This window comes from Perca flavescens, chromosome 8, assembly GCF_004354835.1.
Source record: "Perca flavescens isolate YP-PL-M2 chromosome 8, PFLA_1.0, whole genome shotgun sequence".
NCBI lineage: Eukaryota > Metazoa > Chordata > Actinopteri > Perciformes > Percidae > Perca > Perca flavescens.
Genome location: NC_041338.1, coordinates 3,526,866 through 3,542,967, shown reverse-complemented (window position 1 = coordinate 3,542,967; position 16,102 = coordinate 3,526,866). Strand labels below are relative to the sequence as shown.

General features: G+C 39.7%; 1 protein-coding gene across 1 annotated transcript; it reads left to right on the top strand.

Moving 5' to 3' along the window:
* The first annotated feature begins 619 nt into the window (after positions 1–619).
* Positions 620–15,662, top strand: LOC114559603 (probable polypeptide N-acetylgalactosaminyltransferase 8). Its single transcript, XM_028584347.1, has 10 exons — positions 620–855; positions 1,056–1,222; positions 8,337–8,523; positions 10,066–10,235; positions 10,408–10,496; positions 14,084–14,269; positions 14,435–14,572; positions 14,745–14,837; positions 14,989–15,159; positions 15,387–15,662. The coding sequence occupies exons 1-10, from the start codon at positions 620–622 to the stop codon at positions 15,504–15,506; spliced, it is 1,557 nt and encodes a 518-aa protein (XP_028440148.1). The 3' UTR covers positions 15,507–15,662.
* Positions 15,663–16,102: the final 440 nt, after the last annotated feature.

Here is a 16,102-nt window from a genome sequence, read left to right as displayed (position 1 = left end):
TGCGTGTTTTTTTCCGCTTGACAAGCCGACCGGACATGACATGGGGGCGTGGCAGCATCGACGATTCCATTTTTTTATTAAAAAATCGAGATTGTGACTTAATTTTGGTCGATTTCGATTTAAAATTGAAATCGTGACACCCTTTATATATATATATATATATATATATAGTTCAAAATACAAATAAATGAAATTAAATTTCTGGGTGTCCTCCCCAAGGGAAGTTTTGAGCATCAACGACCCAATTTCCTGTATTCAGATACACTTTTATGCACCAATTTACGGTGAAAATACCTTTATATAGCCTATGTGAAGAAGAAAAACATATGACAATTCAAAATATATCAAAAATATAATGGAAAGTATGTTGTTGCATGTCATTGGGCATTTTTAAGTGGGTATATGGAAATCCTGGAGCTACGTATCACATAGACTACACCACTGATTTTATGTAGAATCCATCTAGAGAACATTCATCTCAAGAAAAAGTGCTTTATTTTAAATAAGAAAACATGTAGTCATCAGTAATCATGCTGCTCATTTGACTTTCTCCCTGTCATCCTTTTATCAAGACAATGTAGTCAGAGCTTTTGAGAAAAAGCAGGACACCCTGCAGAAAATGCTTGAAGAGGACAGACTGAGATGGAGAAAAGCTGCAGACCAAAATGAGACTCCTCAAGAGAAAAAGTCTAATAAACTGTTTCCCAAATCTGCCCTGCTCACGACGTGGGGGGAGAATCTCTCTGAGGATGACCAAAGAGAGGCACAGGCTTTGTTTGACAAGTATGGATACAACGTTTTTCTCAGCGATCGCCTTCCTCTAGATCGAGCTCTTCCAGATACCAGGGATCCAAGGTACAACAATTTGCTATGATGCCAGAGCTGTCATTTCAATTCATATGCAGATAAAAGTTAAAGAAATGCCCCCCATCCAGTTCATTGTTTGTTGATTATTCTTCACCTCTCTGTTCACATGGTTTGTCTTTAGATAAAGCATTTACACAGCTCACTGATGGAAAGATGGTGGTTTTAGAAATCCTTCTGTTTCTGAATAGGTGTCTGAAAAAGAGTTACCCAGAAGACTTACCAAGTATTGGAGTAGTGTTGATCTACCTGAATGAGGCCCTGTCTATTATCAAAAGAGCTATGCGCAGCATCATTGACCGCACCCCTAAACACCTGCTGAAGGAGATCATATTGGTGGATGACAATAGCTCTGAAGGTAAGTTGAGTGCAAATGGATGAGATTGTGCAAACATGTCATAAACACGTTGATCCATTATGTATAGGCTACTGTCATACTGCGAGACATGACAGGCTGAAATCACATTTCATTGTGCAATGCCACTGCTGCTCATATTCTAACTTTTATTTTTAATCTTAGGCTCTAATCTATGTTATGGGTGTTATTTTGTGATTGTATTTTTTGGAACGTATCTACTTTTCTAAGCAGTCTTGTAAAATCTCCTAAAATGCATTTTGTCACTTGAACTTTTGGCTTTAAAGTAATAGTTTTGGGAATTGGGACATTTTGGAAAACATGTGTATTCACTTTCTTGCCAAGAGTTAGATGGCATGCCATGGTTGATATCACCATCATATATGTATGGTAAAATGTTATGCTACAGTCAGCAGCTGCTTAGCTTAACATAAAGACTGGAAACAGCTAGCCTGTACGGTGTTCATTTTAGGACATCCTCAGATCTTAGACTCAGGTCTCAGACTCAAACGAAATGGCATCAGGTCTCAGATGAAAAGGCATCAGGTCATAGGCGAATCGGCATCGGAGTAGCCTAAAAGTCACTCAGTCTCAGAAAAACCTCTGTCATCTTCAGACAAAACTGCATTAGGTCTCTGAAAAAACAGCCTCGGACCAAAAGTCGTCAGTCTCAGAAAAATCTCTGTCAAGTTTATGAAAGTCAAGTGTCAGTTGAAAAGGCGTCACGTCTCAGAAAATGTCCCTCAGCTGAAACTGCTTAAAAACCAAACGGCCTCAGAGTCAGAAAAGCCTCTGTCAGCCTCAGACAAAACGTTGTCAGAAAAAAAGATGAAGCCTGTTGACTAGCTTTCTTAATTAGCTAAAGTAGATAGCAGCATCTACAGTGAATACCCATTCTCACGGCAGTTCGTGAAATGTTTAATCTATTGATTTGTGTATACGGACACGTTTAATTAGTTTTTTTTCGTGATATCAGCACGTTTTTTAAACTAATGTATTTCAATGGGAAACATCTTGGTGATCGCAGCACGATTCTTTCTGCCAGTCAGCTGCAGCAGAGAAGCTCTATACAGCTTTGCTATTATTGGTATTTTTAGCCCTATAATCGCTGTTTTAATCAACATGTATTCACCAGATCTTATCATGGTTTATATGTATTTCTTTTAATGTTATTATTTCGGTCTTATTGCCAGGGAAGCTGGATTGCTTTGTTTATGGATATTTTTAAAACTATAACGCTACATCTATCAACATTTATTTAGATGTTATCATGGCATTTATTTCTTTATTTTTTTTTATTGCTCAGTTTTGTTCCAGTAAGTTATGCACCGTAATAACGTTTTTAAAAATCCGCGGAAATCTTCTGGAAGCGACGTAGTAATTACCACTTTGCGTCTGTGAAAGAGCTGCACGTTGTACGTGAGAATTTATACAATAAAAATACCAGTAATGAAAAAATACTGTTTTAGCATCTAAATAAATGTTGATAGATGTAGCGTTATAGTTTTAAAATGATCAATAAACAACAAAGCAATCCAGCTTCCCTGGCAATAAGACCGAAATAATAACATTAAAAGAAATACATATAAACTATGATAAGATCTTGGGAATAAATGTTGATTAACCCTTGTGTTGTTCTCTGTCTGTTTAGCATAATTAGCATAAAGTATAAACTATCACCCAATTTTGTGTTCAATCTTCTCAGCCAACTTCATTCCAACTGATTACCACTATAGTTTAGCACTTATTTATGGAAAATTAACTGGATTTGTCACTTTTTTCAACGCTTTTTTGAATTCATGGTCAATAAATTATGTTGATGGATAATCACAGCCTGTTTCATGTATGGAACCATCAGTGGTATTTTGGGGCAATTTGGTTGAAAGAAACCCAAATTTTTGACATAGAAACTTTGAAAACGGGTCAAATTTGACCCAAGGACAACATGAGGGTTAAAACAGCGGTTATAGGGCTAAAAATACCAATAAGAGCAAAGCTGTATACAGCTTCTCTGCTGCAGCCGACTGGCAGAGAGAATTGTGCTGTGATCACCAAAGATGCTTCCCATTGAAATACATTAGTTTCAAAAACGTGCTGCCATAGCAGCCATAGCCGGCGAGTTCAAGTCATCGTTCGCCAGCATGGACACTAAGCTAAGCTAGACAACATCCAGGCCGTGGTCTCAGGACAGGGGCAACGTATAACTGATCTCAAGTCGACTGCAGAAGCTGTCTGCGGACGCCTGGAGCAACTTGAGGCTCCTTACTAGTAACAAGTCTAGATAACAAGTCGCTGAAGCCTAAACTGTCTGATTTGGAAGGGAGAAGTCGGAGACAGAACGTTCGTGCTGAATATGGCAGAGCTCTATCAGTGCAATCTCCAACCCTCTCCTTTTCCCTGCGAAGCTGCGCATCACTCTCCAGAGCGGCAAAAGGACGTGGTTGCGATCCGTCTTTGAGGCATCCAACTACATCTCTACTTTGGGTGCGAGTCCATAGTAAATTCGATTGACTGTGAGTATACAACTGTGGACGAATGTTCGATTCATATCCCCAGCCAATCGCTCAGACTGATGTTACTTCACGCACTTTGTGGTTTGCTGTTTAGAGCTATATATGGGGTGAGGTTAGGGTGGGATGGGTTGGAGTTAACTGGGAGTTTGGCTGATAAGCCACCACCTGCTGTATTTTCAGTTATTTTGTGTGTGTTTTTCTTTTCCTCGTTATTTTGCTACTATATTCTGTACGTGTGCCTTTCTTTTTCCCTCACTATAACTGAGTTAGATGAAGGACAATCTGATTTTAATTAGTTGGAATGTCAAGGGGCTAAATCACCAAGTGAAAAGAGGTAAAGTCTTCACCCACCTAAAGCAGCTCAGGGCTGGGATAATTTTCCTTCAAGAAACCAACTTACCTGACTCTGACCAATGGCGATTAGGTAAATGCTGGCGTGGACAATTTTTCCATTCTAATTTCAGGGGTAAGGCAGTATAAGTATTGATAGTAGGGCTGTCAATCGATTAAAAAAAATTAACTAATTATTTGCACAATTTGCTGTAATTAATCGCGATTAATCGCTTTTTTAAATTGAGACTGAAGCTTATAATAATGGATATTTAAATGCTAAATCATTTAACTTTGCAAATATGAAGAAAAAAACAAACAAGGAAAGGTTCTGCTAAGTTCAGAATGTTTAATATCTTTCAGAACAACAGCAGCAACAATTTGGCTTATTTAGTCCTGCTGAAGGCTGCTGGAAACGGCTACAAACGGCTTTTGTCACCGTCCCCGGCTGCTGTCGCCTGCTCTCGTCTACTTTACAGGTGAGGAGCAGTTCATCTCCAACGAGCCTATGTTCAGTCGCCAGCAGGGCAGTCGGGGAAATGGCGAGCGGAGTGAAGTGACGTGACTAGTCTCTCAAAATCTGACGAAAATCTTCTAAACTGACCTTTGTTGACCTGAAATGAAGACAGATTCAGCAACTGCACGGCCTATTTCTCGCTTAAAATGTTTTCAGAAACATGTTTCAGTGAACTATTTTAGTACAATATGAGATCGTATTCTGAACGGCCGCCATGACAGTCTGGCTCTCAATATCCAGAGATAACAAACCCATGTGACGCGTTCGTCCAATCAACTGCCGGTTTTCATTACTTGGGCAACAATACAGAGTAGCGCCGCCTGGTGTTATGGAGACATATTACGTTTCTCAGCCGCCACATGAAGTAAACAAACACAGCTGCGTTAATTTCGTTAATTTTTTTTAACGAGTTAAATATTAAAAAATTGATGCAAAAATGAACGCGTTAATTTTGACAGCCCTAATTGATAGTAATATTCCTTTTGAGTCCTCAAACATTATATCAGATAAAAATGGACGTTTTATTATTGTTTCAGGCAAACTTTACAATAAGTCAGTAATCTTGGTCAATGTCTACGTGCCTAATGTTGATGATGTACAATTCTTTAAGAGATTTTTTTCTCAACTTCCTGATCTCACTTTTCACTCTTCTAGGTGGGGATTTTAATTGTTATTTAGATCCAGTACTAGACCGCTCTTCCCATAACCCTGCCACTCTTAGCAGATCTGCTGGTCATATCAAATAATGTATTGCTGATTACAGCCTCTCTGATCCATACAGGTTTTTATTCCATACAGGAAGAGAATATTCATTCTTTTCACATGTTCACCACACCTACACCCGAATAGATTATTTTTTGTTGATAATTCATTAATGTCAGACCTTAAGTCATGCAGTTATGAAAGTATTGTGATCTCAGAGCATGCTCCTCTGTTCCTTCAATTGGCTTTCTCAGATACTGATTGTACAAGAAGGCAGTGGAGACTGGATCCATTGTTGCTCTCAGATGAGAGTTTTCTTAAAACTTTTTTGAGTATAAATAAAACACTAGATGTGTCCACTGCAACAATTTGGGAAGCCCTGAAAGCCTATTTGAGGGGTGAAATTATTTCTGAACATAGACAGACAATACGCTAATTCGCCCTCATCTGAATTTTACAAAGAACGTTTAAAACTCCAGACAGAATTCAACCTTCTTTCCTCTGGTCAAGTTGCCGACCAGTTGCTTAGGAGCAGAAGTACTTTTTACGAGCATGGTGACAAGATTGGTAAACTCCTGGCCAATCAACTGTGCAGATTTAGAGAGAAGCAACTTATCCCTGGAATACGGACAGACAGTGGGTGTACAACATCAGATCAGAAGCTGATTAACGAAAAGTTCAAAATATTTTATTCAAATTTGTATAGTTTGGATTGTACAGTAGACGTAACTGTTATGGAAACCTTTTTCAGTAGCCTAAACAAGCCTTCCCTTTCTCAAGACCTGAGGCATAGCCTTGAGGCACCTATTACTCAAAAGCAAATTACTGCAGCAATAACATCTATGCAATCAGGTAAATCTCCTGGCCCAGACGGACTTTCATCTGATTTTTTAAAGAAATTCTCAGTTGAATTATTGCCTTTTTTATGTTCAGTTTTCTCAGACTCATTTGACTCAGGTAAACTCCCCCCTTTGTTTGTTTTTTACCCTTGAAAAATTGGGTTTGGGTCCTGTTTTCACTTCTTGGGTTAAACTATTATATGCATGCCCTTCTGCCTCAGTATTAACAAACAGCCGTTACTCGAGTAGTTTTGATTTGCATCGTGGGACCCGGCAGGGTTGTCCTTTGAGCCCACTCCTTTTTGCTATTGCGGTGGTTCGCAGTAACGAACAGATACAGGGAATATGGAGAGGAGGAATCGAGCATAAGGTATCATTATATGCTGATGACTTACTTTTGTTTGTCTCAAAGCCAGCCACCTCCCGACCGGGGGCACTTTTTGTATTGGGGGTCTTTAGTCAGTTTTCAGGCTACAAACTTAACTTGAGTAAGAGCGAACACTTTCCGATTAATACACAAGCTCTTAAACTTAAGTATACTGCTTTTCCACTCAAAGTGGTGACAGATCATCTGAGTTACCTTGGGGTATGTTTTACCTGAAATTTTAAAAACCTATTTAAATTTAACTTCCTCAAATTATTGGATCAGGCAAAGCAAATATTATCAAAGTGGTCTTTTTCTCTTATAGGTAGCATAAATTCAATTAAAATGACACTTCTCCAAAGTTCCTATATCTTTTCCAATGTCTCCCCATTTTTCTCCCCTAATCCTTTTTTAAGGCCCTTGACTCTTTAATGATAAATTATATTTGGAATGGTAAACACCCTCGGTTACGGAAACCTTTTCTTCAAAGACCCAAACAAACAGGTGGAATGGCCTTCTCTAATTTCCAATACTATAACTGTGCTGCTAATATTTGTTCTTTTGTGTATTGGGTGCATTTTCACCTCAACGACTCAGCCCCAGTCTGGGTAACAATGGAGTCCAGCACTATTAGCCCATTGTCTCTATCTGCCCTCTTAAGCGCCGCACTCCCACTCTCTTCTGCTATTCCCAATAGTAGTCCCATGATTAAACACTCCCTTCGAATCTGGACCCAATTTAGGAAGAATTTTGGATTGCAGATTTTTTCACTTCTCAGCCCAATTGCAGCTAATCATCTGTTTGCTCCCGCGATGGTGGATGATGCATTTAAGATCTGGCATAAAAAAGGCTTAAAATGCATCAGAAATTTATTTATTAATGATCTATTTGCTAGTTTCTCTTAAATGACAAAAAAACTTTGGTTTCGTAAAGACAATTCTTTTCAGATTTCTACAAATCCGGCATTATATACAGAAGTTAATTCCCCAATTCCCTAATAAGCCCCCAGTTAATCATGTTTCTTTCTGTTAACCCCACATTAAAAGGCACAATTTCTGTCTTTTACAACCTTATTTCAAAGTTGCATAGCCTTTCATTAGCAGCTATAAGAACCATATGGGAGCAGGACCTAGGTTCTACCTTCACATGTGGGATTCAGTCCTGGATCAGATACACTCTGCTGTATGAATTTAGAGAAAATACCTTACACTACCCAGGGATCTGAGAATAAATTTTACAAAATATGTCACCCCTTCTTGACATTTTTTGAGAAACCAACTACAACAATATCAGAGTGGCTACCCCCTTCCCCTCTTTTAATTTATTTTATTCCATTCTATTTATGTATGTTTTTGTTTGTTTCTTTTTTTTTAAGGAGTGTATTTCGTTTCTGCCATGCTTAACCCTTTTAAACTGTATGTATTATAATTTAGACTGTGATTTAAATCATCACTTGTAGGAATTTGTAAGTGTACAGACAGTTTATTAAAAAGATAGTTTATAAAGACAGTACGACGAACGCCGTTTAACCAGTAACCAGTAACATGGTCACATTCGATTAGCATGAAAACATGTCCCAGAGAATGGTCGACTCGGTACCCATGTGTTATTAACCCCTAGGTTCATTTTCCTTTAATGTTTAAATTTCATTTCAATTGCAACCTGTAGTTTGTGAGCATGTGAGGCACGTCTATAATCACAACTGTTGCTCTCAAAATTGTAAGTGTACTTTGCACTCTGGGTAATCGGTATGGAAAATGGTGTCACTGCCCCGTCTAAATTTTCTATGATAAAAACAACATCTGTCACACCCCTAATAAAAAAAAAATGCCTGCATTTTCTCTCAATTTAGAAAACCTGAAGGGTGACCTTGACATGTACGTGAAGTCGCTCGAGCAGGAGAACCCAAGTCTCGCTATCATAAGGGTGAGGAACAATGAGTCATATGGCCTGTCTCACGCCAGGGCGTCTGGCTGGAGGGCTGCTACTGCTGACGTGGTGGCCATCCTGGATGCGCACATCGAAGTCCATGAGCTGTGGTAAGAATGAGGCAACAATAAATCTTTTATACCTGGTTTATGTATACCATTTTCACTGGCATATATGTCATTTTTGATTCCACATTAAAGGTGCTATAAGTAGAAGCCGTTAACATTATATATTAGTGGCAGCTGTCCTAACTCGTGTCTTCCTAAACAACCCTCCGTTTTTTTCAAATTCAAATTGTAATGAGATTCTCTTAAAGTTCTCAAGCTTACCACCAGTACTGACAAATGTTTACAATGTCTATACCACCACCAAGTGCAAACTGACTCTGGTGAGCTGATGTCAAAGTTGGCCTGCCTCATGTTATGGCTGTGGCTATGACCCAGAACACAGAGTATCACAACACGGACAGTCAGACACGGAGGAAAACGTTTAAAATGTCTTTTAATGATCGTCACAGAAATAAACAAAGCAGCCAGGGACAGTTAGCTGCGCCGGTGGAGGAGACAAGACTGCAGCAGGCGTGGGCAGAGTGTGGCGTGTCCAAAAAACTCTCACAGGAATTCAAGCAGGGAGATGGAAGGTCTGAGGAGCAAATGGCTGGCGGAACAGCAGTCTAAGGCAACAGGTTGAGTGGTGTAGGTCACTTTGGTAGCTGTAACGATCTGGCGCCGAAGACAGGTTCCAACCAGGTCTAAATACTGCAGCCATGATCAGAGGAATCAGCAACTGCTGAGCAGAAGGAGATTGCAGAATCGCCGGCAGCCGTGCAAGTAGGTTGATCGCCCAGCCACGACCCTTGACCTACTTCCAGCCGCTCCAGCAAAACAGACAGACACAGGGAAAAGGGGAGAAAGACAACAAACACACCCAGGATGGGAGAACACAGCGGCCTCCATAACACCTCACATCTTAGCCCTTGATTAACCATAATACATTTTGCTAACAATAACTTTTTCAGGAACGCCCTGTTTTCCCATTTGCAACAGCCCCGTCCAAGCACAGAGTTATCCCAGTACAACCACAGTCGGGTGTACTGGCATGCCCACGTAGGTAATGAGGGTGTTATAGGCCTTGCACAGTGGAGGGAATGAGGGTAGGGCAAGTGCTGCTCAGACTTGCAACCTTCTAGTCACAGCTCATTTGTAGTGCAGTAGTAAGTTTGGCAAGCTGACTTTGTAATTGCGCATTAGCCAAAACAAAACAGTCTAATTTGGGTAACATTAACTAGATCTCTGCATCGAAATTGGACATTTTTCAGTCTGAAGCTCCCTCCACCTTCCAAATGCTGCACCAGTGTTCCCTTGGGTTGCGTACAAATGAAACATAATGCACAGGAGATGGAAGTATTCAAAACCATTTGGGTGTGTTCTGTCTGTTTGGAATGCTTGATCTCAGCAACTGCTGATAAAATGAAAGGAGTGAAAGGAGCGAATGGCACATCAGAACACATGCCAGCTCCCATTCCGGAGTTACAGTCATTTCATAGAGACAAAGAAGAAGAAATATGAAGCAGCAGTGTCACTGGTTGTTCCAGAAACAACAGTTTAATGAAGTGATGGGTAAGCCACCTCTCCTCCCTTCCCCTCATTCAGGGCGGAACCCCTGCTGACGCAGATCAAGGCTGACCGAACGGTGGTGACGTCCCCTGTGTTTGACAAAGTAAACTTTGATGACCTCAAGGTTATTCCATACCAGCCAGCATCACACGCCTTCGACTGGGCTTTATGGTGCATGTATGAGAGCTTTTCGGACCAAACTCAATGTTTGACAAACTTGCATGTGTGTCAAACATATCGTGTACATATACGTATCTTGGATGAGGCATTCTTAATGATCTGAAAGCTTTACTTTTATGCTTATGGCGATGCAACATGTTACAGTAGTAACAGGTCTCTTCTTTCACTTCAGAAGTCCATCTGTCATGGGGATCCTAGTTGCTGAAAGAAAGTATCTGGGAGAAATCGGACTTCTCGATGAAGGAATGCAAGTGTACGGTGGAGAAAATGTTGAGCTGGGAATTCGAGTGAGTAAGCTTCATCTATCTAACACCTGATGACACAGTCCCAGGTCAACTTGCAGCAAGTTGATCCATGGGTTCAGTACAATTGTCCCTCTTACTTAGTAAAACCAGAACTGGTTACCTCACAATCGTTGGGACAGATTCCTGCTGTAATATCTTTCCAGATTTGTAAAATCCTGTATCATAGTATTATTAACAGCTGTGCAGTGTTTGCGTCTAATAAACCTTGAAATACATGGATTACCCCATTTAGACTTAAAGTGCTCATATTATGCTTTTTGGCTTTTCCCCTAACCTTTATTGTGTTATATATCTTTTTGTACATGTTATAGGTTTACAAAGTGAAAAAGCCCAAAGTCCCCCCCAAAGGGACTTACCATCTCCAACAGAAAACACTGTTCACCAACTGCTCCAAACAGCTCTATTGTAGTCCAGCCTTTACTTCAGAGACCAACGTGGTCACTTTGGAACACAATTTATAATGCTTGCCTAGCTGCTAGCGTGGCACGCCCTCATACTCTGCAACTGACTAGCTAGCAGTATTTACTGTGCATGTGTGACTCACAACCAAGATGGAACAGAAGTGAGATGTCTCACTTGTAGCTAAAACAGAGAGCTCAACACACAGGGTGAAAAGAGGAGCTGTAGCAATGTGCAGTACAACAAAAATATGGTGTTTTTTGAAAATTAAACCATGTAAACCTATTCTGGTACAACCTCTAAATACAATTATGAACCTGAAAATGAGCACAATATGAGCACTTTAACTGGATCATGTTTTATTCCCTTTCTTGCTGACCGTTAAATGAGATTGATACCACTTTTGTGTCTGTATGGTAACTAAGCATTAAGACTGGAAACAGGAAGACAACAGCTAGCCTGTCTCTGCCCAAAGGTAACATAATCCACCAACTAACACCTCTAAGACTAATTTATTTAACACAATACAAGGCATTATGTCAGATTATACAGGAGAGCCAAAACAAATTTTTACCAGAGTTGAGTCCGCTGCTATTGCCATGTACACAATATTTGATCTTTTTGTGTTATAAGATACTCAATATTGCTACAGTTTAAGTTGAAAATTACTTATCAAACATTTTAAAAATGGTAAAAGAGTGGGATACGCCTTTTTAGCACAAACATTTTCCAGACAGACTAATGCAGAATAATGTATATATGAAAAGGTTAATGTACATGCAGTTATATTAATAGTGTATGTATTTGTAGATGTCTTCAGCTGTCCTATGAAGGCCTAAAATAGGCCTTCATTTATAGGACAGCTGAAGACATGATCTTATCTTTATTCAGTGTGGATTGAAGTGTAATTAATGCATTTTAAATAAAATGAATGTGGTTTACAATTGTATACTTCCATAAGCCCATATTCTGAAATATATTGGGGAAATGTTTGTGTCAAAAAGGCCCACTCTTGTCATTTTTAAGATTAATAACCTCAACCTATTTCTCAACCTAGACTGTAGCAATATTGTCTGTTTATGATAACATTCAATCTGATAACACAAAATAATCAAATATTGTGCTCAGTACATGGCCAAAATTAGTTTAGGTTCACCTGTAAAATCTGATAACGCGCCCCAAGTGTTGTTAGCATTATCTACCCACCTTTTACCTTTTAACACGGCGTTAAGCTCACTTAAGCAATTTCACTGTTATGCCTTGTTTTCTATGTGTCATTATTTCAGTTGTGTCCTTTTGGCACTCATATATAATATAATATAATGAAATATGTACAAAAATTCCCAGAGGGGCTATTTCTTGGCTAGGAGTAGTAACTTGAGTCCTTGAGTCTCCACTGGTTGCCTGACAAATGTTCTATTATAATTATTAACTTTATGGGTCAGCTGCAGGGGTCTCCCAGAGATGGAGCCCTACAAACTGTTAAGTGCATATAAGAGTGCGTCGGACTGGGGGTAATACCAATACTGATTACCAGGGCCCAAGGGGAGAGAGGGCCCTTGAAAAGTCTGTAATATATTTTATTTCACCTGGATATTTTTATTTCCTAATTAAATTTCATAATGCATGTCAGATGAAATGTAAAGTGTTTTGACTGAATAACTTGGGTGATTGACTGACTACATTTTGTATACAAAAAAGACTATCTAAGGTCTTACCCACCCCTTGCTAATGCGCCAAATGGTTTAGTCCATCTGCACGCATTTTGTTTATGTTAGTTGAGCATCTGGTGGAGCGCAAACTTCTGCTGTAGAAATGTCTTTCTCAAAGAAAGCAAAATCAGGCTACCAAAAAGAAAGGAAAGACAGGAGGAGGAGAGAAAACAAAATGAGGTGAAACAATTGGTAACTGACTTCTTTTCAAAGAAAGGTGAGCACTAACTAGAAAACCAAATCCATGGTGCTAAACTAACGAATATCTCCGTGACCGTTAGTGCTAAAAACGGACTGAGACAACCCATTGAAAGAGCAGAACAGTACAGTACTTTTGAATGATAATTTGGTTATACATGTAATCTGAGGTAAAGGCTAAATAAATAAACTACACTAGCAATGCTGTTTGCATATAACACACCATTGTAATAGCCTAATTTAAAACCTGTTTAATTTTAAATTAATAGGCTATAATGTCTATAATTAGCAATAATAGGCTAATCAGTGTCATAGGTAGCTTGGTAGCTCATCGGTAGATACATATCATGTCAACATTATAGTTATGTCAGATTCAGTAGAAGCAGATGTTAACATTGTGAAACACAAGGCCCTCAGTTTCAGAAACTGTCACAGCAGGGAGCAACAGACCCCTCGGCCTCCTTTTTGGATTTGAAACAAGGGAAGCTTATATCAAAATTAAAGCAAACCATGTTTAGCCATTTTGACTGAAAGGTGTTAAGTAACACTAACATCTTAGTGTGTTTTATTATATTAGGTTACAATTAGGATAAGAGGTTAATATCAGATGTATCCTTCATAGAGAAAGATGATGGAGAAGATGTGATTGAGGATGATGGGAGTGAAGACAGCAGGGAGCATGAGTGTTGCTCTGAGCACAGTGTGGAAATGAGAGATGAGGAACTGGAAAGTAGGCAGAGCAGTGCAGACCAGTTTTTGCCAGAGGATCCAGGACTATGGCCAGATAAATTAACAGATGATCAGAGAGACACCATAGTATGCAGGCTGGCAAGTAAAGGTACAGAGAAAACAAACAAAATGTAGTAGTAACCACAGTAAAATAGGCTAGAGAATGTTGAGAAAGGAGGTTTGAAATGTGTGTCATCAGGCTACTAAGCATTATAGTTAATAGTTATTACCCTATAAACATCTAGGCCTATGGATTCATGTGTACAGAGGCCCGATTATTTTGTTTATTTTTTTTCGGGGGGGGTGTTGAGGAACATGGGGGCCCATCAGGACTGCCTATGCATAGGGCCCAGGGTCTGGTGCTACGCCCCTGGGTGCTACCCACATTTTGTGAACTTCTAAGTAGCTCTTATTAACTCTTAACTTTTGTTTTTATTCATGCTTTGCACTTCCACAATTATCGTTGGTAACTGATTAATTATTCCGTTTTATCAAGTAGTATAAAGCTAAGCTTATTTTTTGCTCATATAGGTGTGGACATGTGGAGGCAGTATTGAAGTAGTTCCATGCTCCAAGATTGCCCACATTGAGAGGGCCCACAAGCCCTACATGCCTGACCTGAGCGAAGCCATGAAGAGAAACGCCCTGAGGGTAGCAGAAGTCTGGATGGATGAATACAAACACAACGTCAACTTGGCTTGGAACTTGCCGTTTGAGGTAATTCAAATGTTGTCAAGTACAACAAAAATGATGATGCCCATTCTATGGAATACTGCATGCCTCATACACACATGATGCAGAATGAACATCCGAGGGTCCATAATGAAAGGCTTTTCTTATGAGTACAAATGTGACAAACAAATCATGCCTTATTCTCTGCAGAATCACGGAATTGACATTGGGGATATCTCTGAAAGGAAAAAACTCAGGGAAAGGTTGAACTGTAAACCTTTCAAATGGTACCTGGAAAATGTGTATCCCAAGTTGGATCCCTTGACTAACCTAGTTGCCTATGGAGGAGTAAGTTTAGTTGTATCTAATGTATCTTTGTATGTGTGGTAGAGGCAGTACTGCGGGGTGTTCGCGCCACATGTGCACTGCCACATTACATTGTGTATGTTAATGATACATGTCATAGTATTGGATACATTTTCATTGGGTTTGATAAAATGATGAACTCCCCCATTTATAGATAAGGAATCTTGATGCTGACCAGTGCATAGACCAAGGACCCGTGCCAGGTCACACACCCATTGCCTACAATTGCTACTACTATCAACCTCAAGTAAGTAAAGCAAGTAACAGTGGTTGTCAAGATTAATGATTATAGTCACTAAAAAGTTACAAGTGGCAATTGGAAATATTGTCTGTTTGCTGTCATTTGCTTATTTACAGTAACTGACCAATCTGCTTTCTCCTTGACTTTTTTTTTTTAGATCTGTTATTATCGGTCAAACGGTGAGCTTTATATAGGCGGCATCAAGTCCCACAAGTACAATGACAACCGGTGTTTAACTGACCCGGGGGGAAAAGAAACGGAGCCTGGCCTTCATAACTGCAAAGAGGCTAAGCAGAAAGGAATGGGGATTTACTGGGACTTCACTCAGGTATTATACGTTGTTAAACTATTATTAAAACGTAGAGCAAAGTATATAAAAGTCAGGGAAGAGATGTGGCAAAAGGATTTTTTTTTATTCCAGTAAAAAAGTAAACGTTAAAAGTCAGTGTGTCAAGTTCAGGGTGACTCATAGATCAAACTATTGACTGATTGTCTAAATATTGTATAATGACAGGCTGTGCGTTTGTATTCTTGACACTTATTTTTCTTCTCCAGGGCAAAGAACTGAAGAACAGAGATACAAAAAGATGTCTGGAGATTGAGAACAACCTGCTTCTAATACAGGAATGCTCTGGCCAAAGATGGGAAATCCAAAACATAATCAAAGCCTTTTAAAGTGTGTGGTGTTTTCTGAATTTCTGAGGAAGGAGAGAGGCTGGGTCCAAATGAAGATTCAACAAAATGGTTTAGTAAACAAAATGACATGACAAAACAGGATGTATCACTGCAGCTAACTGAAAAATGCTCCCCCCATGTGGAGTCACATGTTAAAGGTCCCATGGCATGAAAAGAGTTTTTTTTAACATTGATGTGAGTTCCCCCAGCCTGCCTATGGTCCCCCAGTGGCTAGAAATGGCGACATATGTAAACCAAGCCCTGGGTATCCTGCTCTGCCTTTGAGAAAATTAAAACTCAGATGGGCCAATCTGGAATCTCCCCCTTATGATGTCATAAGGGGAAAGGTTACCTCCCCCTTTCTCTGCTTTGCCCACCCAGATAGTTTGGCCCGCCCATGAGAAAGAGAGAGACATCATGGCTTGAAAACAAGCAAAGCATGGCAGTTGGTCAAGGCCACACCCCCACCCTCCACCTTGCACCCCCCCTCTCTCCTCCTCAATAGCATTTAAAGCTACAGACACATAAATGGCACATCCTAAGTAAAGCTCTTTTTGGGACTGGCTCTAGTAGCTGTAATTCTGCACCATGGCTGA